Source organism: Arvicola amphibius, chromosome 1 (assembly GCF_903992535.2).
Source record: "Arvicola amphibius chromosome 1, mArvAmp1.2, whole genome shotgun sequence".
Classification (NCBI taxonomy): Eukaryota; Metazoa; Chordata; class Mammalia; order Rodentia; family Cricetidae; genus Arvicola; species Arvicola amphibius.
The window spans coordinates 22,595,060-22,620,973 of record NC_052047.1 but is presented as its reverse complement, the minus strand read 5'-3'; the positions used below and the strand labels follow the sequence as shown (position 1 = coordinate 22,620,973).

At 36.7% G+C, this 25,914-nt stretch overlaps 1 protein-coding gene across 1 annotated transcript in view; it reads left to right on the top strand.

Annotated features, from left to right (window-relative positions):
• The window catches only part of Adgrl3 (adhesion G protein-coupled receptor L3), a 457,067-nt gene that overhangs the window by 125,244 nt on the left and 305,909 nt on the right, over window positions 1–25,914 (top strand). Inside the window, exon 4 of the mRNA XM_038331368.1 lies at window positions 18,283–18,392. Within this exon, the coding sequence (XP_038187296.1) occupies window positions 18,283–18,392 (110 nt within the window). The remainder of the gene's footprint in view (window positions 1–18,282; window positions 18,393–25,914) is intronic.

Below are 25,914 nucleotides of genomic sequence, written 5' to 3'. Positions count from 1 at the left end.
ATATATTATGGTTTCTGGTTTTGTATGTGTGTTTCTGTGTTTTCTTTTTAATAATTATGGTTTATTTGATTTATTTTGATTCATTTGACTGTTCTCTAAATAGAGGAAGAAAGGATGGGGATTGGGTGGGTGGAAAGGTGGGGAGGATCTGGGAGGAATAAGGGGAGGAAAAAGCATGATCAGAGTACATTCTATTAAAATTATTTTCCTTATTTATAAAGGAAATCTTGTCTATTTCTTCTTCCCGGGCAGGGCGGGGGGGAATCCCTATATGTTCCTCTTAGGGCTCTCCTTGTTTCCTGTCTTTTCTAGGGTTGTGGACTGTAGGCTCGTTATTCTTTGATAGTCCAGTCATAGAGAGGGAGGAGTGATATATTAGGAAGAAAGGGACCAAGACTATGATGGAGAAACCCACAGAAACAGCTGACCTGACCAAATGTAAGCTCACTAACTCAGCATTGACAGCTGGGGAACCTGCATAAGACCGAACTAGGCCCGCTGAATGTGGGTGACACTTGTGTAGCTTGTACAATTTATTGGGCCTCTTGCAGTGGAACTAGTATTTATCCCTAGCACATGAACTGGCTCTTTGGAGCCTGTTCCCAAAGGAGGGTTACCTTGCTCAGTCCAGTTACAGGGGGTAGGTCCTTGGTCCAGCCTCCAGTGATGTGACAGACACCGTTGACTTCCCATGGGAAGCCTCATCCTCTCTGAGGAGTGGATGGGGGTAGGGTGGGGAGAAGGTAGGGGGGAGCAGGAAGGCAGAAGAGAGAGGGAACACAGATTGGTATGTAAAATAAGATTGTTTTAAACATTAAAAATAAATTAAAATTATTTTCCATAAAAAGTTAAAAAAGAAGGCCAGTCGGTGGTGGCATATGCCTTTAATTCCAGCCCTTAGGAGGCAGGGGCAGGCAAATTTCTGTGAGTTTGAGTCCAGCCTGGTCTACAAGAGCTAGTTCCAGGACAGCAAGAACTGTTACACAGAGAGATCCTGTCTCGAAAAACCCAAAAGAAAAGTATAAAAAGAAAGAAAAATAATGTTTAAAAATAAATTTCTTTTTATTATCGCTTTTAATAAATAGAAATTTAATAACAAATAATTAAATTATTTTTATTTTAAGACTATTCTTTATTCTATTTATTTGTTTATTTGGTTTGGTTTTTTTTTCTCATGGTTTATTTTTTTTTATATTTAAAAATTTCCATCTCCTTCCCTCCTCCTCCCCCTCCCTCCCCTCCTCCTCCCCCCTCCCTCCCCTCCTCCTCCCCCTTCCCTCCCCTCCTTCTCCCCCTTCCCTCCCCTCCCCTCCACCCATACCTCCCCTCCCTCCCTCTCAAGGCCAAGGAGCCATCAGGGTTCCCCACTCTATGCTAAGACCAAGGTCCTCCCAACTCCCCCCAGGTCCAGGAAGGTGATCGACCAAGCTGAGAAGGCTCCCACAGAGCCCGTCCATGCAGAAGAATCAGAGCCCAGAGCCATTGTCCTTAGCTTCTCAGTCAGCCCCCGCTGTTGGCCACATTCAGAGAGACGGGTTTGGTCGCATGATCCATCAGTCCCATTCCAACTGGAGTTGGTGATCTCCCATTAGTTCTGTCCTACCGTCTCCATGAGTGAACGCACCCCTCTCGTTCCTGACTTTCTCCCTCATGTTTTTTTGAAGAAGGGGTTCTCTGTGTAGTTCTGGCTGTCCTGGAACTCCATTTCTAGACCAGGCTGATCTCAAACTCACTGAGATCAACCTGCCTCTGCTTTCCCAGTGTTGGGAAAGAGGCATTTGCCACCACTGTCTGGCTAAGACTCTTTAAAAACACCAAAATAAAACATTACACTAAATATTATCTTGACTAGTATTTATGACAAAATATCATGTCGATATTTAAAAAATTACTTAGTATCACCTTGTAGAATTGGGAAATGTACAATTTTAAGTATAACATATTCCTGATATTTTGCCAAAGTGTTTTTTAATTGATTACAGAGTTGAGAAATTGGAGAAGTTTTTTTAGTATATAAAGAAAATGAATAAAATTCAAAACAGTATAATTAAACTTAGGAAATATTTTGTATTGCTTGGTTTAAAGCTGTAGAATCGTTTTTCTGTCTGAAACAGGATCTTGCTGTTTAGCACTGACTAAACTTGAACACAAGAGGCAATGCTCTCTGCCTCAAAAGCATGATCCTCCTGCACTGACCTCCTATGTGCTAAGATTGCAAGGATATTCCTCCATGCATGGAGAAAAACAGAATTTTAGAAATGACTTTATCATATTTTCACCTGTTCAGAAAAGTGAAGACTGGCATTGTTTCTTTGATTAAAGTGCGGGGTTGAGTTGAATCGTTGATTAAGCAGCTGTTCTTTGAGTTGATTGGTTGACTAAGGAGCTGTTCTTTGAGTTGATTGGTTGACTAAGGAGCTGTCATCAGGCGGTGACCCTCAGTGCAGATTCAGTCCTTTTGGTCACCCTACTGTTTCATTTTCTCTATGCCTGCTGTCTTCCTATAGAGTTAAGATTGAATAATTTTTATGACAGCCTTTCTGTCCCACAAGGACTAAAATACCTACTATCTGACCTTTGAGAGGGAACTCACTCAGACATCCGAAGCTAGGACAAACATATACCTTCAGACATTTTAAACTACTGTGACGCACAGTTTAAGATTAAGTTTCAGAAAAACACCTGAACATAGAACAAGTAATCTCTTTCGATATTGACTGCATTTACATTTCTCTAGTTTTAAATTTCATATTCTTAACCCAACTGTAACAGTTTTTGGTTTGGTTTTGTGTTTTTTTTTTCTCATTTTTTTTATTAAAAATTTCCATCTCCTCCCCTCCTCCTTCCCCTTCCCTCCCCTCCCTTCCAACCATACCACCACTCCGCCCCTCTCCAAGCCAAAGAGCCATCAGGGTTCCCTTCACTATGTTAAGTCCAAGGACCTCCCAACTCCAAGTCCAGGAGGGTGAGCAACCAAACTGACAAGGCTCACAGTGAGCCCATCCATGCTGTAGAGTTCAAGCCCATCGCCGTTGTCCTTGGTTTCTCAGTCCTCCTCCACTGTCAGCCACATTCAGAGAGTCCGGTTTGGTCCCCTGTTCCATCAGTCCCATTCCAACTGGACTTGGTTTCGTGTTTTTGAGAGGGGATTTCTCTGTGTAGCTCTCACTGTCCTGGATCTTGCTCTGTCGCGCAGACTGATCTTGACCTCAGAGATCCACCTACCTCTGCCACTGTAGTTCTTGGATTAAAGGCATGTGCCACCACTGTAACCATTTTTTTTTTCTTCAAAAATAGGTTATATGTAATTGTTACCAATAGAATTATTAATTACTGCATTAATTACCAAGCACCTGTTTTGGACAGAAATCTGTTTATAATATAATAAAAACATTAAATAATGTTCACAGTCCAGTGGGAAGCTCATACTAATGTAAATCAGCATAAGGAGCTCTGTACTGAAAGTCTTTCCTCTTGAATTTGTGTGTTGAAACAGTACCTGGAAAGGAGGCTTTTAAGAAGTTAATGAAGTCACAAGAGGTATAGTTCTAAGAATGGCTGATGTTCTTGGAAGAAGAAAATGATCTTTCACTGTACACAGAGAGATGGAGAGTTCTAGAAGGATTGAGAAAGGGCCATCCAAGGCAATGCCAGCTCTAACTACAGAATTTAAATCTTTGAGAAAAGATTGTTAGTATGTGTCGGTGTGCATGGACTGTGTCTGGGAGTGCAGACGTGTGCAATGACACGGCTATGGAGACCAATGACAGCTTGTGGCAGTCAGCTCTCTCCATCCAGTCCATGGGTTCTGGGACTAACACTTCTGGACTTCGTAGAATTCTTTTTCTTTTAGGTCCTATGCCATTCTAATGAATGATTTAAGTAGGTATCAGTTAGTCATGAGACCTGAGTGTGGGCTAAAGAAAACCATTTAGGGGGCTGGAGAGATGGCTCAGTGCTTAAGAGCATTGCCTGCTCTTCCAAAGGTCCTGAGTTCAATTCCCAGCAACCACATGGTGGCTTACAACCATCTGTAATGAGGTCTGATGCCCTCTTCTGGCCTGCAGGCATACAAACAGACAGAATATTGTATGCATAATAAATAAATAAATAAATATTTTTTTTAAAAAAAGAAAACAATTTAGTTACAGTTTTGCGTGTCTAGGAATACAGAGAAAAATGGGAAAATGACAGTGATTTAAGAAGCAGTTGGGACTCACCTCTAATTCCAGCATTTGAAAGGCAGAGGTGGGAGGCTCCCTATGAGATTGAAGACAGCCTAATCTATGTAGTAAGTTCCAGGACAGCCAAAAGTACATTGAGAGACCCTGTCTTAAAAAATAAAACACAGAAGAAAAGGTAAACAAAACAAAAAGGAAAAAAAGAAAGAAGGAAAATCTGTTCTCTCTGTATCCCTGCTTTTCTACATGAGCCCTGAACCTTTTTCTTTTTCTTCTGGTCAGCTTTCCTTCTTACATCTTCTCTCCTCCCCTCCCTCTTCTCCTCCAACTTTTACTCCTCTTCCTCCTCCTCTCTTCTCTTCATTCTCCTCCACATTTCTTCCTCCTTTCTTACAATCAACAGTGTTGTTTCCGTGACTATCGGTGTACTTGTACGTACTTTATGCCTCTTCCATTCACTCCCACAATAACCCAGGAATTGCAGGAATGGCCTATGTTATGGAGATGTGGCAGTTTGGGGCTCAGAGGAGAGTGAGTAACTTAGAAATCTGTAAGAGCAGGTAATGACCTATGATTCATTTTCAAGTTTGTCTAATTTCAAAGCTAATGTTCTTACCTTATACCATACTACTTCCCAATCACTGTGTGTAATTCAAAGCCCATATGTGTGAACAGCACCTTTTTAAGAACAGCAGTGTGGACCTTCTAATAGTCTTCATTAGCAACCCTTTGTGATTTCATTTAGTAGTAAAATGTTTACTTGCGCATACTCATAAGTCATACCAGTATTCAAAACAACAAATAAAATGAATAAAGCTTAGAAAACATCCCAGAAAATCTTTCATATTTGAAAAATATTAATATAAATATTGAATTAGCTTTGTGCAAATGTCTGTCTTTTGAAAAAATATTTTAAATAAGATTAGCATGGTGCCCAACAGCAGCCAACACTTTTGACTGTCTCTATACTGGAAATTTACTAGTTTTTTTAAAATCCACTGATTTCTATATGCTCAACGCTATCTTAAATTGTGATATAAGATGGCAAATTCAGCAAGAGTATGAGTGAAGTTTTGAAGCAAAATTTGCTTCTACTCTCATGGAACTCATGAGTGTAGAGTTTTTATCAGTCATGTTTTATAGCTAGGATGCAATTTCTGGAGCAGCTAATGTAATAAACAAAGATCGGTTCTTTAACTTACAGTCATGGAGATTGAAATTTAAGACTGGGCAGCCACAGAGCTTTGGGAAATTTGTGTGTGTGTGTCATATTAAGTGGTTACATCCTGAGCTTGGATTCTGTGAGCCTGAGAAGTCTTCCGTCTGAATGCCAGAGCTGAGATCACAGGTGTGGTTTTCTTTGCTGGCTGTTACATGGATACTGAGTGTTCAAATTAGGTTGTCTACCTAGGCCCAATAATTTAAAATTCTAAGTAAACATCTAATACTATCTTCCTTTGCCTCACTAAGAATTTAGATATTTGTGCACTGTTTTATTCATTGATGTCAAGAAAAAAAAAGCAACATGTGCTTCCTTGTCAATGGTGAAGTCTGCTTTGGTGACTAACTTGTGTATCTTGTCTACTTGTTCAGTGGGTCTCGACAATGTTTTCATGTTGAAATACTGTATTCAGTAATTACTTTATTGCAAAAGGAAATTCCTACAAATAATGTTTTTTATGTCAATGTTAATTGTATAGATTTTATGTTTCTTAATGGTCTAATTTGATGTTATTTCTTTAAAATATGTCTAAAATGTCTTTAAAATATTCATATGGTACATTAGTATAGTATTTCTATGTGAAGTTAACCTTGCACACAACCACTTACTTAGTAAAAAGGAAACTTTCAATAAAGGATCATTTTTGGCATAAATGAACTGAAGTCACATGACTGACATTTACTTTTTATTAAACATGAGACAGTCTTGAAGATTAAAAAAAGGTTTATAGAGACTCATATCCTTTGCTTTTGGAAACTAAAGAAGTGAATTATTTGTTTCCTTGACACAATACAAGTCAATAACAGCATATCTTTATTGGTATCATATTTTCTTATTAGTTCTGCTATGCTGTGATCTAGTGGTTGATTACTCTATTTCTAATCTGCATCTCACCTACAAAAAACAAGGCCTTGTAGCTGGGAAGTGACTGAAACAATAAATCCACCCATTTTATCTACTTCCTTCTCTAGCATCTCTAATCATATTTGATAATTATTCATGTCCAATTAAGCATTTGAGATATCCATGTGGACATCTAAGCATCAAAGTCTTAGCCCCTACAAGCTTCTCTCAAACTTGTGCATTTCTAAGTTGGTGTGCCACTTAATGGCAATCTGTTTATATTCTCTCCTCCTTCTGTAATCTCCACTGCATCTTTCAGTGTGCATAGAGTTGCCAAAGGTCCATCACTTTTAGATTGATTTGAAACCTATTTGTAACTTCTTTTAAATATCTTCATTTTTTTCTGCTATCAGGATTTGCTCCTAAAAAAGAAAATTATGAGAGTGACTTTTCCTCAAACTGATGCAAGTATCACTTTATAATGAGACTATAGGGAATGCTGAGGGGGGAAACAGGAGCCTCTAACTCAAGGGAATGTCTGTCAGCTTCATCGCACACCCAAGTCTATATCCCTCAAAATTCATCTGTGTGTGTGTGTGTGTGTGTGTGTGTGTGTGTGTGTGCGTGTGTGTGTGTGTGTGTGTATGTGTGTGTATTGATATATGTACTCTTTAGGTAATTAATTTTGCGTTCATCATCTTAAAACTGTTACTAATTTTGATAACGGAAACAAGTACCTAATAATGTGGGTATTTCATTTTTATACTTATGGATATCCATAGAGACAGACTCTATTAAAATGATGTGGGAAATTTCCATTTACCACTAAGAACCAGGAATCAAGGCTGTCCTTTCTAATACTCTATGACCTGACTGTTGAGATCATTTTTCATATCTGCTTTCCAGAGAAATTTAAGACTTCCCTATTCATTTTGAAAATCTCTTAGACTTTGGAAAAAGACAAACACAAATTCTAATTACCTAAATGTAAATGTATTGCATTAGGAAGGACTACATATTTCAGATGCATTTATTAAAAGACCAAAGGAAGGATACCTGAGTTCCTTTGTTTGACATCTGAGATTTATTTTATCATCTAAATCCCTTTGGGATTGCAATGAATATTGAAGAGTGAGTGAGCATACGGGAAGCAGATGCTGCCACGGCGTATTAGAGCACAGTATTGCAGAGGATCTGGGCTTAGTAGAGGACGCTGAAGGTTTAGCAGACCTCTACAAACATGATGGTGTGCGAACCTCTTTAGATGTAGGTTCAGGATAACTTGTGCCATCTTCTCCCAGTACGGTTTTAGAGGTTTGCACCTTTAGTTACTCATTTTCACAGCTTAAAGCCCACCTTGCCTTCTTCACTTTGGCTCCTGACAGTTATACTCATTGCTAACATTTGTCATTTTCTACCCCAACTTGTCATAACTTCATTTATTTTCCATGTTTCCGTTTTTGGATACTTCTGCTTTCAAGCCTGCACTGCACAGACTGGATTCTGTAGAGATGACAGATTCATGTACATCAAAAGCAAGGGAACCACATTGTTCCTTGCTTCTAAAATAGCCCATTATTCCTCTTGAACGGTGGTACCAGTTCAGATTAATTCAATTCTGACTGCATAATTTGTTCATAGGTAACATCATTTCTAAAATTTATTTTTCCCCTTCTCTCATAAGTATACTGTGAAGATTGCAAAAATAAAAAAAAAATAAAAATAAAGTGTAGAAAGCACTTTGTGCTGCACTGGACATGTTGAAAATCACTGAGGTATGTTAGTGAAGATGTTCGTCTCTGTTCCCTGTTTGTCTTTTACTTCAAAATGGTAAACATTACTGTGCGGTCTTAGTGTGCTTGCACTGTCACCTCCCTTTTTTTTCTTCCCCAGAATTGTCTTTTAAAGATGGATAGATTGATACATTATAACTCTGGCTATTCCAGAACTTGCTCTCTGTCAACCACAATAGCTGTGAACACACAGGGATCCTCCTGCCTCTGCCTTTTGAGTATCGTTCTTTTCAACAGCCTGAAATACTTTATAGTTTATTGATGTGGGAGGGTCTTCTGTTTGAGTTGATTTCATTGGTTAATAAAGAAACTGCCTGGCTTATTTGATTGGCCAACCCTTAGGTGGGCGGAGTGGACAGAACAGAATGCTGGGAAGGGAAGTTAATAAATCACCATGCCTCTGCTCTCTGAGTCAGACGCGTTGAAGCTCTGGCCCAAGATGGACGTAAGTTAGAATCTTCCCAGTAAGGCACCACTTCGTGGTGCTACACAGATTATTAGATATGGGTTAATCAAGATGTGAGTAAGAGGCTGAAACTAATGGGCCAGGCAGTGTTTAAATGAATACAGTTTGTGTGTTGTTATTTCGGCTGTAAAGCTAACCATGCGGGAGCTGGGCGGGATGAAAAGCAGGCCTGCCCGCTGCTCCCCACTACAGTTTATCTCTTAGAAATTTCAACAGATTGATTGATTTCACCTAAAGCAAATTAGTTGTGGTGTCATTTCTTCCCAAAAAACCTGCTCCAATATTCCTTATTTTTTATTTTATTTTTTTTATTATTAAAAATTTCCACCTCCTCCCCACCTTCCATTTTCCTCCCCCTCTCTTAACTCCCCTTCCCCTCCCTTTCCAGTCCAAGGAGCAGTCAGGGTTCCCTGCCGTGTGGGAAGTCCAAGGTACAACCCACTCCAAATATTCCTTATTTTTGACAACGTGAACTAGGCTGTGGGACTCCTGTGAGGAAGTGCTACCCATTAGGCTTAAAACAACAGACAATTTCTCATGCACAGCTGTGGGACCAGAAGTGCTGAACTAGCAGATTTAGAGAAAAATCATCTTTACTAGGTTTGTAGCTACTTCATTACCTCTTTGCCTCCACCACCACATGCAGTTCTCCATGTGTGGATCTGCTTTGTGTCCTGGGCATCTGGGTATCCTACTCGTGTGTGTGTGTGTGTGTGTGTGTGTGTGTGTGTGCGTGCGTGCGTGCATGTGGTTTTTTGAAACAGGGTTTCTTTGTGTAGCTCTGGCTTTTCTGGAGCTCACTCTGTAGACCAGGCTGGCCTCGAACTCACAGAGATCTGCCTGCTTCCCATGCTGGGATTAGAAGAGAGTGCAACCAGCACCGAGCATGTTCTATTCTTAAAGGACTCCATCATATTGAATTAAGTACTTATCCTACTTCAATATGAGCCATTCTTAATTTCTTAAAAACCACAACAGGCCTATCACCAAACAAGGTGGTATTCTTAGGTCTCAGAACTAATATTTAAATGTGTCTTTTGGAGGATTCAGCCAAACACACAGCAATGACTATTATGTTTAATGCCTGTTTTCACATCACCTGTGCATGTGTATGTATGTGTGTGTACCCGTCCTTCCACATAATCCATTATGTACCAATAATTACCAGGCAATGTGAATTTTTTGTCTAGGTTTTGAGTTTCTTTAGAGCACATAACTGTATAATCTACTTTTATTTAGGGAGCTAGATACTTAGTAGGCTTTTGGTATATGTTGATCAAATGTAAATACTTTATTCACAACTAAAACACAAAACAGAATTGGGATACCGAAGATTATTGTGATTGATGATGTTTCATAATATTTAATCGTCTGTTTTTTTATTCAATCAGTATTGTAAAGAAAGAAAATTGAAATACTGTGAATTGGGAATAAAGAGAATTTAGTTCTTTTCTCACATTCCTCATTGTTTTGTAGCCTTGGGGAAATTACTTAATTTCTTAAAGCTTTTTCTATAACACATAAATGAAAGACATTATAGCCTACAGATTTACTTTCAGATATTTATGTTTTGCATTTTCCATTCTAGAACCTCTAGAGACTAATTTAACCAGAAAGGCCAGGCTACATGGGAAGAGTATGGCATGCCATGTTAACAAATTCATTTTATATTCTGAAATTTTAAAAAATGGAGGATCATGAACATGTGGACAGGGCAATAGTAAGAACTGTAGTGAAAGCCGGTTGAGAAGGCACAAGATATGAACTGAGGAGACTCACAGGATATGGAACTGGATGAATGGTGTGAGGAAGAAGGGAACAGGAGGAGATAGGAAGTGGTGATGGAGAAACTTGTATGACACATTGCCCAAACTGAGATGTGATTCTGTAGAAGCTGGAACGCAATATCTTGTAATGGCAACGTGTCACCTTTTCCTATAATGTGCTGCTTGTTACCTTCAATGCAGGAAGGCAAAGCACAATTGTAATAGTTTACACAGATGTTACATTTTGAGAATATCTTATGACTCAATCTCTTTTCTAAATGAAAAGCATATAGAGAGCAATCATACTTTCTTTGACTATACCTACTTATACTTCATTTTCTCAACTTCAAATAAGGAGCAGACATTTCCTCCCATTATCTTTCTGTCAGGAGGTCTTCTGTAAAGCTAGAAATATTACATTTGTTTAAAATGGGGATGTTTTTAAGTTGCAGTGTAACTTCTTTCTGTATATGATGACTTTTTATTACTTAAGTTAACTCAGAGAATTTTAATTAAGACTCTTAAGGAACAAGATTTACTGACGTGATGGTCCAGTAGAAGATAGGAAAGTGAACTTTTTAAAATTATGTGGCTGTTTTCTGCTTTATAACATTTTTACCTGTAACCCATGTCCAGGAGTCAAAATCTGAATGCATGCAGAATGATTCATTTAAGTACCTATAAAGTTATTTAAAATAGAATTCTTAATTTAACACTTATCAGATTTAATTTTAGGTCAGTCATTTTATGCTTTTTATCATTTACTTGACATTAATTTAAGTAGAATATACTGTATAGCTTTAATTTTTATTATTTACTTGTAATATTTGGTTGCTAGTTATATGAAAGTTTTGAAATTTTGCTGCTTTTAATGAAACATTCTACAAGCCAAGGAATATTAGGGCTGGAGAGATGGCTCAGTCAATACAAGTCTTATAAGTGTGAGAATCTGAGTTTGGATCCCTGGGACCTTTGTAAAAAGTCAGACATGGAATTCTTGTGTCATCCCAGTCATAGTGCTTCTGAGATAGGTCTGGAAGTTCATGGGCTAGGTATGCTCTTCCAGGATGTAAGGTCCAGGTCAACGAGAAACCCTGTCTCAAGTAAAAGCAGAAGGTACCTGAACCTCTTCCACAGGAAAACACCCACACACAGTTAAAAAATAAACGAGAAACAGTTAGTAAAAAACAAAATAATTATATAGGATTTTCCATTGCTCTTGGTTGCCTTCCAGTATTTAAAGGTAAGACCCTATTGCTTAACACTCCCCATACTTTAGACACAGGATTTGGAGGAATCATGACAGCACTGATTTGGAAGCCTCCACACTGAGTATTAGCTCACATAGTATGGGGAGGAATTATTCAAGCTGCAAGGGAAAAAAAGCAATCAATATTTCTACCTAGATGTAAAACCTACAAACCACAACAAGGACTGGAATGGCAAGATATTCCTAAGGGTACTGCAGAGACGCTTATATCTTGGGAGCAACATAGAGTTGTCTAATTGGACTAGCAGGACTTTCAGCCTGCTCAATATGAGGAAATGTATCACTGGTCCTATAAAACTATAAACTATAAACTATTATTAGCTGTAGGTGGTGAAATCCTAGAACTAGCAGAGAACCTATTACTGCCACTTTGTTAAACCAGCATAATTTCTAAGTGCTCTCTAAATACTTATCCTAATATACATACATGAGAGAAGTCTTACTCCTTTTTAAAGACATTTCCTTTTGAAACTGGAAGGAAACATTTCAGAAATCTGTAACTGGTTACAATGCAGATGCCGACGACAACTGACTAAGTGATGTCCAAAGTGACTTGACACATAAGCAGCACAACCCCCATGCCTAAGAATTAGGGAACACCCTGGAAGACAGGTGGAAATCTAATAGCAAGAGGACCATGATGTCTGTTGACATAGTACCTTCCATTTATGATAGAGAAACTGAAGCTATGAAGTCTCAAAAACATGCTTGTCTCTCTAAGACCTGAACAAGAGTACCACCAGTAGACCTGCCAGATAGGACAGGACAGATCTCGCAAGGTTCTTCTACTCCAGAGGAAGAGCTGGAGGTCCTTAAAGACTGTTGAGAATGGGAGAATCAGTCTTTTCAAGGGACAAAATCCTGGTAGCTTATGCAGTCCCAAGATGCATAAAAATATACATACAGACAATGTTAAATGGACACAGCAAGATATGTGTGTGTGTGTGTGCATGTTTGTGCATATGTTTGTGTATGTGTATATGTGAAAACAAATAAGAAATCATGAATTTGAGAAAGAGTGGGAAAGCCAAAGGAAGATTAAGAGAGGAGAGAGTAGAAATGATGTAAAAACATACATAAATAGTATGAAAAAAAATACTGAAAAAGAAACAAAATTCTAGTAGTTTTCCATTTTGCCTTTGATGTATTTCTAAATAATTGTTATTCACATATTGTCTTTAATCCAGTATTCTTGTCCCACTTTCCTTAGCATCTCTTAAATGTAGAACATAGATACATATTTAAGGAAACAAGTGTGAAACATTTCCAGTAGGAGACATGAGACACTTTGAAGTGATAAGCAGTGGTTTTCTGGACATATGCTTTTAGATTGATATTGTACCAGATTCCTTAGGTGACAAGCACCTGTACATTTTATAATGAAATTTTGTATTGAAGTAAATATATGTGCATCTTTATGTGCAAAGAAAATATATTTTAAACACTATAGAGGAATCTTATAAAGAACAGCACTTATAAAAGTGGCAATATAGCAATTTTAGTACAAATTTTAAAGAATTAACTTCTATCAAAACATGAGGTACTCAATTGAGGAAAAATAATCAGCTTTTAAAAACTTTAAACGTGGTTTCTTCTGAACATGAAACAGTGGCCACAGGTGGAGGAAGAAACTTGAGAGCATAATTCAGATATTGATGTTTGCCTGCTGCAAGCCCATTCTCTACTCACCTCATTGTAATTGGAGAATTGTGTTGGTTCCCCAGCCATGCAGAACCTAATAATCTCCCAGAAAATATATTAATTACAGTACTGCTTGGCCAATGACTTACACATATTCCTAGCTATATCTTAAATTAACCCATTTCTATTAATTTGTTTATTGCCACTAGGCTGTAGTTAACCAGTGCTGGCATGTTACTCCTTTGATAGTTACATGGCATGTCCCTGACTCCGCCTTATTTCTCTCTAAATCTTTTCCAGCCTGGCTATATTCTGCCATGCCATGGGCCAAAGCAGCTTTTTTTCTAATTAACCAATGGTAATAAAACATATTCATAGCATACAGAGGGGAATCCCAAATAACCTCATCTTCCTGGCTATCAGACCCTCATCTGATCAGTTTCTGGTAAGCTATGGATCTTAGTGAGAATATTTACCTCTGTAGTCTCTGGCTGTTGTTGACAGCTGTATTTATTTTAGAAATGGTTATGTAAACAGGACCTAGTCATCACCTTTTGTGTGACTATTCTGAGGAAGGTAGTCTGCTTAGTGCCTTATGATAAATATTTCCTTCTAATTAAAATGAGGCATAGAAGAGTGTTTTTTATTTTGATATTATTAGCTTATCATCTTGGTTAATAAGAAGTATGAAGTATATCCTATAGGACCATACGTGCAAGGGTGTAAAACTATCTGTCGGAGCATGGTAAGCTGCCCAGTGGCTTTACAACTGAAGGTGCTTAAATCAATGGTCAGTGGTTCAGCAGGGAGAAGTAGGGTCCGATGAGCCTCTCTCTTATTCATGACTGGCTTTTAAAATGCTCTGTCTGAGCACACCCAGTGCAGACAATGGCAGGGGCTGTTAATTCATGATTACTTGTGTCATGACATGAAGATAGAGTTTCCCAGCCATTCTCGTCATCACTCTGTTTTTATGCTCTTTCTTCCCCATCTTCTCTATGTTTCCCGACACTTAAGAGGTGATACGTATGTCTTGTTTAGACTAAGTGTTCAGTCGTGTCTTACTCTCAGCACTTCTCTAGCAGCCGTGAGTTTCTGCTGTCTCAGCTGCTCGCTGCAAAAGGAAGCTTCTCTGATCAAGGCAGAAAAGGAAACGTGTATGGACATAAGCAAAATAAAGAAGCTTTACCTTATGCTTAGAGGTTATTTTTTTTATCAGTTATTTTAGAGTATCGAAATTTGGGGAGGATATGTGCTTATAAATTCAGGTGCCTTAGGAATCTAGAAGCATCAGATCCTGAATGTAGAGTTAAAAGCAGTTGTGAATGACCCAACATAGGTGCTACAAAGCAAACCCAAGTGATCTTAACTGCAGAGCCATCTCTCCATTCCCCTTCAGTTTTTTTGTTTGTTTGGTTGGTTGGTTGGTTTGGTTTGGTTTGGTTTGGTTTTTGAGACGGGGTTTCTCTGTAGCTTTGGAGCCCATCCTGGACATTGCTCTGTAGAACAGGTTGGCTTCGATCTCACAGAAATCCACCTGTCTCTGCCTTCCAAGTGCTGGGATTAAAGATGTGCACCACCACTGCCCACCAAGTATATACATGATGCTCGTTTGCTCATGCACATGCGCATGCACACCCCCCCCCCACTCTTAGTCATTTTCTGTTTAAATTGTTTTAGCTATTTATTAAACACCATTATGTAGAAGTTAAAGAAAAATTTCTCATGGTAATATGAATTTTCTTTTACAAGTTTTAACAATTCTCTAAATATACAATACAAATGAAATTTCTTTTTTTATTCTCAAGGCACTATTCTGTATCTCTTTGGTTTCTCGTATATAAAGCTTAGTTTGGAAACACCAAATTGATGACTCTATGACACCCTTCATCTTAGACCAGGCATGCCACAGAGGACATTTAACTCAGAGAATAAAGCAATATTTTTATTGCTTTCATGAAATATTCAGATTGCTATGAATTAGGAACAAAACAATAAGATAACACAAGTAATTCAAGAAAATATATTTACCTGTTATGTCTTTCTCAAGTAACACATTGGAAAATGGCCATGCTAGCCACTGAAGAAAAATATAGGCATATATAATCAATATTGACATGCTTTTTTGTACAGATTTTCTGAGTGTATTGTTTGCATACCATGTAGTTCAAAAGTATTATATGAAATGTATCAACATACTATATAATATAGGACAGACATATGGAATAAATTAGCATGTCATATGATATAGGAGGATAATAGAAATTATATATTAGCATTCTATATAATAAAGGTGTTTCTGTGAATGATTACCCCTTCACATTTAGAAAATAGTGGAATCACTATGCACTGCACTTGGAGATAATGAATTCAAGCAGACACTTCAATTTGTTTGGCTCATCCTTACAAGTGAAGGAGATTCAGCTTCCAAATGTGGCCATATGTAGATGGTAATAAAGTAAAGCAGATTCAGTTCCATCTATTTTCAATTGAAAAATTCATACTTCTAGCCAGCCACTATTATAGATTTCAGTGGTGGAAAGATTGTAACTTAGAAGTCACTGTTACACTTGGTACATCATTACAGGACTAAAATTCTTTTCTAAGCAATGTATGTGAATTTGTTCATTTTAAAGCCCAATTCCATGGCTCTATGAATATGAATCTGAACGAAACAGAGCATAGAATGGAGGTTCCTATGTCTGAGGTGTCGTAGTTAGAGACACATGCTGATCAAGGATGTAAAGTTTTAGAAACACAGGATGCAGGCATGCTGGAGATGAAGTTGCAGAATGATGGCCTTAGGTAGCTTCTTCTGAAGTTTGCAATGAGAATAGACCACTATTTCTTCCATGAAAGAAACATGTGTCTCTGTTAGATGATCATATATTAATAAGCTTGATATATGGGGGAATAATTTTATGACTTCTATAGACATTAAAATATAACTGTATATCCTAAATGTATACACTTCATTTGTTGATTAAACTAGTAAAATGAGATCAACTAAAAGTAAGGCAATACAGGATATATGTGAACATTTCTAAGTTTAGATTATCAGAAGAAAGGATTTCTTCTAAAAATCTTGGATTCATCCTAGAATATGTAAAAGAAAGTAGTTTTCATGTGAGGAAAGACTTGTCATATACTTGGGAATTTTGTTTAGCTTTTTGGTTTGTTTTTTGATGTTCATTTACAGGTTAAACAGCCTTCACTTACAATTTTAGTTACCTTTGTATCCTCATGCACATCTATGATGAGCTTGTAGCTGATGAAGCAGTACATTTACCTTAAACAGTCACATTTACCTTAATATTAAGATACAGGAACCTGGTCAAGAGAACAAGTGTCATCTCTAGAGGGGAGAGCATTAGGATTAGTAAACTCTTTGGGTTAAGTTCTAGGATGAATATGATCTTTTTTACTTGAATTAATCTCTGCTCCATAACATAAAATGTATTTTCAGCTTGAGCCATTCAAGATAATCACTCCATCTTAATTTGGGACTAAATAAAATCCTCATAAGTCTGAGAACTAGTAGCTTCAAGTAGACACATGTTAACTCTAAATCAAGCTGAATCCTGTACTTGCATTTTCCTGTATGTGTCCAGGTCCTGGGAGTCTTTGAAGTGTGATTGCATCAGGGAATGAAACCTTTAAGAAGGTGATAGGAAAACCTATCCCGAAATTAGGGCTAAAGTTTTCTTCCATATCTGAAATAAGTAAGCAAGAACTTAAAGCAGAATAGTCAATGTGGCCATCCCATACATGCCAATATTATGGGTTTGTAAACCTATTAACCATAGTTTAGTAATGGATAAATTACTGAACTTGGGAAGTTTCTGACTAAAAGGTACAGTATTGAGGCCATTGTGAGCTAGACTCTCTTTTTTATAGAGGAAATTGAATTTAATTATATGTATTTTTTACCTCAAGGATAAATCAGCCAAAATCAGTTTAATCCATTTACTGTGCAAGTGCCCAAGTTTGCATTTCTGTTGTAATAGTGTGCTTTCATTCCCTCAGAAATATAAAGCTACTCTTTTGAAATACATAATACTGACTTAAATATCATCTAATCTGTGAGTTGTTTTCAATATTAGGTGGAATAAAAGAAACATGGAGAATCTATTCTTTTTAATGCCTTTACTTATGTGGTTAATGCCAAATATACCAAATAAATGTATTTCTATATTTAAGTGTTTAGTTTATTTTGCATTTATCTATGTGTATATGCTTACATATGTGTGGGTGCATATGCCAAGGTATTGCAGAAATGGATTTTCTCCCTCTAGCTGATGAATGTGAAGTATCAAAATCAATTTATGAGGCTTGATTGACATCAAACAACTTAACCAGCTGAACCAATCCATTGACCCTCAAATACTAAGTTTTTACTAAATTCTTAAGGATAGAAGAGGGTTTTATGTATAATGTCTAACTCATTTAAAATAAATTTTATCACATTCATGGCATTTGTTGTATAACTGTCTAAGAAATATTTTGTTATATGTTGCTAAATATAGTTTTAAAATGGTAGTGGGTCTTTCCTCTTAAATAATCTTCTCCAGTATTCACATTGCCCATGTCCTCTGCATGACTTTGCACTGCTTCAGCAATATTTAACTGCTGCCTTAGAATTATGTCCTGTTTGAGCAAATGTAAGTTACTATAAACAAAATGCACAAATAAATGTTTATGTTTTAATTCTTAAAGCACACTGAATGTACTCCATTAATAGACCTGAAGTCCTAAGTCATCAAAAATATTTTTTTGTTTTTTCTTTATTGAAGAATATTTATTTTCATTTTTTTCTTTTTTCTTTTTGTTTTTCTTCCTCATTTTTTATTAAAAATTTCCATCTTCTCCCCTCCTCCCCTCCTCCCCCTTCCCTTCCCTCCCCTCCACCCATACCCTCACTCCCTCCCTTTCCAGGCCAAAGAGCCATCAGGGTTCCCTACACTATGTTAAGTCCAAGGTCCTCCCAACTCCCCCCAGGTCCAGGTCTATGTAACTGAAAGTAAAATGATGTCAATGTTGGTGTTCATGATGATTTAAGCTTGCATAAATTTACTATTTCTTTATTTCTTTTGATTTCAGATGCAATAACAGAACCCAGTGTGCTGTGGTGGCAGGTCCTGATGTTTTTCCAGACCCATGTCCAGGAACTTATAAATACCTTGAAGTGCAGTATGAATGTGTCCCTTATAGTATGTATATTTCTATACTTTTTAAAAAATATAGTAATTACCTTTTAATTTGCATGTACTGTCATTCTCTGGGAGGGCGTAAAATAATCACATCAATATGAAGAAGGCAACAGATGTGGGATTTATAGGTCTTAGACTTCTTCCACATCATATATCAATAGAGCATCTAATTTTGATGCTATTTCGGTAATGAATACCTGTATTTGCAATGCTTTTAAAGCAAGAACACACAATGCATAGATAATCAAAGAGGGGGTAGTATGTCCATGCTGATTCTCTCCAAGTTTCAGGAAATTGAAATTGATAGTGAATTTTATATACTTATGTGCATAATAACCTCAAAACTGATTTCTTTCAGTGTGATTAAAGTAATTATATATAAGATTTATGTACATACTGTCAACCTTTTGAAAATCTGATGCATATCCATTCACAGGGTATAGTCTGGAGAGTCACAGAAGGCCATGAATTAAGAACAGAGTGTGTTTTATACACTCCTGGAAATATGTCTGCAGCCTTTAGATCAGCCATGATATAGAGGAGGAATGTATTTTTTTTTCATCAGGATTAATGAAGAATGAAATAATCTAAAATGGAGCATTTTCTGAGTTCTTATCCCAAAGGAAGATTCACCATCACAAAAGATTTTTTTTTCTTACTAGTTAATTATTCATAGGATTTTGTAGTGAAAATCACACAGGAAATCCTATAGTCTCATATTAGATATTCAGCTCATCCCAGAGATAGAGAACACCTGGGATCATAAACAAATCCCAGGTTCCAACTTCCTTTGATGTCTCAGAAGGAGAAAAATGTCTGGGGATCAGCAGGTTTCCTGTGCCAAGAGACAGCTCTGAGCTTGCTCATCCATGTTTATTTCAAGAAACAGCACATGACTCATGAGCTGCAAGTGCGCACACTTCAAAAATAGAGAGAATTTTGGCTAACAAGAAAGGAATTATAATTTAAAAATAATAATGAAGCAAGATAAAATTTCATTTTGAGTCATGATAGCATGACTGAATAGTGAGAAATCAGTGCATTTCATGTACTTATATATTTTGTTCTGAAAACTGCTTTAAGTATATAGAGTCATTTGAACTCTCAGTTGTGTTTTAGATATTATTGTCTCTACAGTGGCCTCTGTAAAAAGTATAAAGCCGCCACTGACCATTTTTTGTTGACCAATGATATTTTAAGAAATGCATGCATCATCTTTGAACTGAGACAGTTCTACGTTGTATGCATAATGAGATCTTTGTGAAATATGCCAAATGCATTTCTAGAAAGGCATTTTCTGAAAAAATGTGCAATAGACAAGACTTCATTTCTAAAATAGTTCTCAAAAACCTACATTAATATTCTAATTTTCATATTTTGAAACATGAAAGCAGAGATAAATTGTCAGATTATGGATATTTCTTTCTTAAAAAAAAAAGAAACAGTTCACAGCTGTCTCTTCAGTCTCCTGTATGTCATCAGCTCTGTTTGAGGATCACAACTCAAAAAGATTCTGCCAGATTCATTCTGAAATGTCCTTTGCAGAAATCACTTCAATATAAATAAGAAGTTGCTCACACTTTTTGCATAAAAAGATGTGCTTTTAAACATGTCTTTTCTCTAAGAAATTTTCAATGATGGAAAACATGATTTTTATATATCTATATTTGGAGTTTCTGATAATCATAAAATTTTCTGAATGTCTTGAAGTATTTCTCAGTATGTTATTAATCTGGTTGTTTTCCTAATAAAGAATTACAAAGCTGGGCATACCTGCTATCTACTTTAAACTATATGAATTTGTTTTGTATATCTGAATTGTGTTTAAATTATCTTAATATATTTGTTTTAAAGAATTATGCAGAGAAAAACAAGCTCAGGTGCAGACATCAAAAAATTATACAGAGCTGAAATGCATTTAATAAACTTAATATAATTTTAGAAAAAAATCACTTAAGGCAGAAACGGGGTCTGGGACACTGCTTAGTTCATTGACTGCTTGTCGAGAATGCACTAAGCCATGAGTTCCCTAGGTTATCATAAAACATGCACGTTGATCTATATATGATATGCAACCACCAAGCAGATGGAAACAGGAAAATATGAAGTTCAAGGTGATTGATTATTAAGTATATTGCAAGTTTAGGACCAGCCTAAGATACATGAACCCTTCTTTCAAGAAAAGTGTCTAAATCATGAACCAGCCCATGCGTCAAAGCCTGTTGGCAATTCTTTAACAGGACAATGAGATTAAGACATCATAGATTTATAATATATTCTGATTACTTTAAAAGTATCTGACTTCTCAGGCATATAAGAATGAAATTGTTCTATTTTCCCCCATAGACCTTCTAGGATATATTAATAAACCCTAATCTAGATCAATAACCAACTCTTTTTCTAAAACATGAAGTGCATGTTTTTCCCAGTGCTTACTAAGATTTACTGATGCCATATTATGCCATTAATCCCATGGGTTAAAGGTTTACATACATTAACATATTGACTCTCACAGCCATCTTCCTAGGAATTATGAACATCACCATTTTACTGCAAAGGAACCTTTTGCTCAGCATGTTAGATACATGCCCTGCATGGAATGGGACTAGAGAAGTTCAGAACTAAGGCAGTATCTGCTTCCCATACCTACTCTCAAGGAGCTGTGATATTTAGCCTCATAGATTTTTGGTTGTTTTTTTTTTTCCCAAAAAGTTATTTGATACTCATTTCTTTCTACTCAGTAATATTCCGTAACTACCAGGTAGTGCAACCAGGTGTTTCCCAGATCCAATCCTGTCTTTCTAACCTCTTAACTATTTCTTAAACAGTTTGCATTCCTAGAAGTCATGAACTACTACAAGCTTGTTTTTTCAAATGCTTCATAAAACTCTAGAATATAAACTAGTCTGTAACTTTTAATGAGCTTCTTCTCTATAGTGAATTAAGAAGTTTTTTCTCTTATCTTTTTTGGGGGGCTTGTTTGTATCAAAACTGAAATTTACTGAGATTTAATGTTGGGGAAATGAAATTTATTGTTCATTGTTTGAAATTTTCATTCAACATTAAACAAACAATTTCTGTAATGACATAAGCTAAACGAATGGATAGTACCAGTGCCATCCTAATTTTAAGACCGTGAACTGAGAGCTGTGAGGATAGCCCAGTCTGTAGAATGCTTGACTTCTAAACCTGAGGGCCTGAGTTCAATCTGCCTGCCACCCATTGCTGGCCAGGCACATGGAGGTAGGCAGATCCCTGGAATTCTTGTGTCTAGACTTAGAAGAAAGTTCTGGACTAAGAAGGCAACCTGTCAAAAAAAGAAGATGGCACCAGAGGAACAAGAACCAGTGTTGTCCTCTGATATGCACACAAATGTACACACCTGTCTACTTATACCCTACATATACATATTCATATATGCATATTCACAAGTGCCATTTCAACACACACACACACACAAAGACAACAAGCAAAGTAGTGTGGAATCTACATCTGTGTTGCTTCATGGAATTTCACGAATACATTTATGGCTGTGGTCCTTTAATGCTACAATGGAGCGGCAAAATCTCACTTGTCCTTTTACTGTACCTTTGGTGTGGTTATATATATTGTAATAAACAAGTACCATTTTACTACATCTACAAACCTTACTTAGTACACACTACATGTGTGTAGTCTAAGATATATAGTCTGTAGTGTACAGGGGCATCATAGGCTTTTCTACGCGGATTTCTTCACGTTTACTCAGTGACATTCACATAATTGTCGGTCACCTACTAATGCATTTATCAGGTCGTATCGCTATTAAGTGATGAACACAGTAAACTTTGTAGCTAAAAAATCTCAAAAACTGGACACATTAATGATGTTAGTTAGTTTTCCGTTTATGTGATGAAGACCATGATTAAAAGCAACTTAGAGACGAATGTATTTATATCATTTTTTGTGGCTTAGAGTCCATAATGAAGGGAAGTCAGGACAGGAATTGAGGGCAGTAACCTGGAGCCAGGAACTAAAGAAACCATGGAGGACTACTACTAACTGGCTTATTCTCTGACTGGCCAGCCTGCTTTCTTATATCACCCAGGACCAACTGCCCATGAGCAGCATTCTCCATAGGGGTCCCGGACCTTCCCGCATCAATGATTAATCAAGAAAGTGTCCTACAAACATCCCTACGAAATCTGAGGGAAGCATTTGGTCAACTGAAGCTTCTCTATCTCGTGTCAAATTGACAAAAACTAACACAGAAACCCTGTATGTAATTCATAAGCAACATTGAATTTTTTAAGATTTATTTACTCATTTTTTTTTTGTGTGTGGTGTATGTACTCACAACAGTGCATGTGTGCATGTGTGAAGATCATCTTCCACCATGTGGACCCCAGGGATTAAACTCAGGTCATCTGGTGTGGCAGCAGGCAGCTAGATTCATTAAGTGGTCTTGCTGGTCCTGCAATGTTGATTTTTCTTTCTCAAAAGATTTACTTATGTCCATGTGTGTGTATGTTACATTTGTGAGTGTGCCTGTGGAGGTCAGAAGAAGATGTTAGATGCTTTGAAGCTGAGGTGACAGACAGAAATGACATTAGTTCTTCTAGAAGAGCAACAATTGAATCAACTCTTTATAGTACCCGATACTGATTTTTATATAGAGAGAATTTTCATGGTTAGCAGAAATACATAAGAAAGATTACTAATGAAAATGAAGCATGTTAGAGGTAATGTAGACTAAAATTCAGGTTTGCCTATTGTATTACTTCAGGGAAGTAAACTAACCAAGGAATGCTTACAAAACTGACGATCAGGCTCTGGGCATGATCAGTGCTCTGCCACAGAAATTCATTCCCAGAACTTCTTATAATATGTTTAACAGAATTATAGGACTCAATGAATAGCTATAGTTGAACAATAATCTTACATAAAATCTTAGCCTAATTAGTCTAGTATCACTCGCTTTTTAAGATGCCATGGTGGGGGGAATTCAATGACTGCAGTAAACTAGTACAGTTGCTGCTTCAGGAGCTGTGTACTCATTTTTCTCAACTTCCACTAAAGTTATATTTAACCTTTACTAAATCCTCTTAACTCATTCTGTCTTTTCTTGTCTATGTTCACAGGTTCCCTGTTTCTAATGAAATTTGGGGCAGGTGAATCAATACCTTTCTCTGTTCTTGTCACACTAGTTCCATTGTGGCTTTTATAGTATCTCCGTCCTTTTTTAAAGTCCGATTTTCCTCCTTAGCAGGTATTTTTTTTTCCCCCAGGAAATGACCCAAATACTCAGAGGGTTAAACCTCACCATTTACCAACACCTCATTTTTGATCTTCTCTCTCCCTTCTCCTCCAGCTCCCACCCATTCTGACCTGAATCCATGTTGTAATTGTGGCATCTTCCAGTAGAACTGCCTTTATTTAGCCAAGTTACAGTGACCACTGTGTCAGGGAGAAAACAATAAAACAATGTACCTCCTCCTTGAGTGTTCTGAGGAATCTTTCCTTTGTGTTCTGACAAATCGAGTTTCTTCCGAGGCGTACAATTTCATACCTATTACCCACCAGAGGTGCTTGTCTCCCCTCACAATCCTGTTTTCCTCCTTAGCTCTTTGTTTCTTCCTTTCAAAAATATAAAACACACATTATATATTCTTACAGTCTTTTGCAGTGTTTCTATTAAATTATAGGAGGAAATATGCAATTTGGAGAACTCCTACACAAGAGCGTTTTATTAAATCAGTCTATAGATCTTAGGACTTTCCCAATTTTCACATTAAACATCAATATGAATGCGGCTAACATCCTTCTGAAACAACATAAATAATGATTATTATTGTTGGAAAAGTCATTATAAATAAATAATTTTTAGTTTTGTCTCTTTAACAGAAATAAAAATGCATTATACTTTTAGCAATAAAGTTCCAACTTTTTATTCTCAAGTAATTGAATACATTTATGTAATTAAATATTTCTGGCAAGTAAAGTTTAAATTCATGCATATTTTAATATATACATACTCTGGTTTTTAGTATTTTATTAAGTAATTTCATATTTCTCAACTAACTATACTGAAATTAGCTATTTTTAATTTTTGAAAGCTTAAGAAATATTGAGACCTATCCTAGTTTTCAATTTCTTTTGAGACACATAGTAGATATTAGGTAAATGTCTACTGAATAATTGAAAAGCAAATTAGGTCAAATGGCTCCTCAGAAAGCATTACTGTTTATCACTAGCAGAAAAAACTACAAGAAGCCCTTGTCTATCAATAAAGCCTTATTCATTTAAATGAAGGATTTTAAATAAAAAGAGTACATATAAATATTAGCTTTGCAGAACAGATTGGTGAATAACAATTACCCTTCCTTCCCTCCCTCCCTTATCGTCACTAGCTGTAGCTTTTCTAACATGAAGAATTTCTCTGTTAGTTTGTTATACATAACATAATCTACAGAGATTAGGAAGATTAATCAGTGATTATAATTAAAGTTTATATGCCACATTTATAAAGCATCTATGGAAATCCTGACACTATTGAAAACAAGAGCTGCTGATGGATAATATCTCTTCTACCGCTTCCTTCTAAACTGCCTCTCTCACCTCTCTGGTTGCTTCATATGTGTGTGGAAGTTGTCCCCACATAGATTCTACTATTTGCTTGGGAGGTGTCCCATTTTTACTATCTTCCCCTTCTTGAAAATGCATCACATACCAGATATTTAGATAAATACTGGGAATGCTTAATTTAGAAAGACAAAAGAAAATGTTTGTTTCCCAAAGGGCTTGCTTAAATGAAGATTCTGGCTTCTATCCTTAATACCAAGAAGAGAAAGAAAGAAGAAAAATAAAATAAAATTTTGTCCTTGGGGAGTTTAGGCGAATGGTGCCAAGGTGCCCTAACAAAGTTGATAGTTCATCAAAGAAATTAAGCACTAGAAACACAATCAAATTATTCCTTTAATTATTGTGTATATGTATGCATCTTAATACATGCTGCTGCCCACACATGGAGGTCACCTTTTGAGAACATCTTTTTCTTTCTACTTTATGAATCCCAAGGATCAAGCTCATCTCATCAGACTTTGTAGTCAACACCTTTAGCTGCTGTGCTATCTTGTCAGATCCCAGATTAAGAACTTAGTTATCTGCTGCAAAGCGGCTGATGGTTTACTCACCCAGCATAGGTGTCTTCCAGCAAGCTTTTCTAGAGAAGACCCTAAGAGCTAAACCTAACAGAATGACAAAATATAAAAGGAGATGAAGCCAGAGGTGCATTTGCATATGGCACCAAAATAGCAATAATTAGAACCAGTGGCTGTGGATGTCTGAGTTAGATTAGTGAGTAAAAGTGTGCTTACATTTCAGATTTTCTTTATCTTTAAAAAGACAAAATTCCTTCCAGTAACTACTTAAGTGTTTGAATTAAATAAATAATATGGACCTCTAACTCTACTGGATATTTATTAATTTAACCTAGTTTTTCTTAGTATTTAAATTTTTTCTTATTCTGAGACATTGTTCAAAG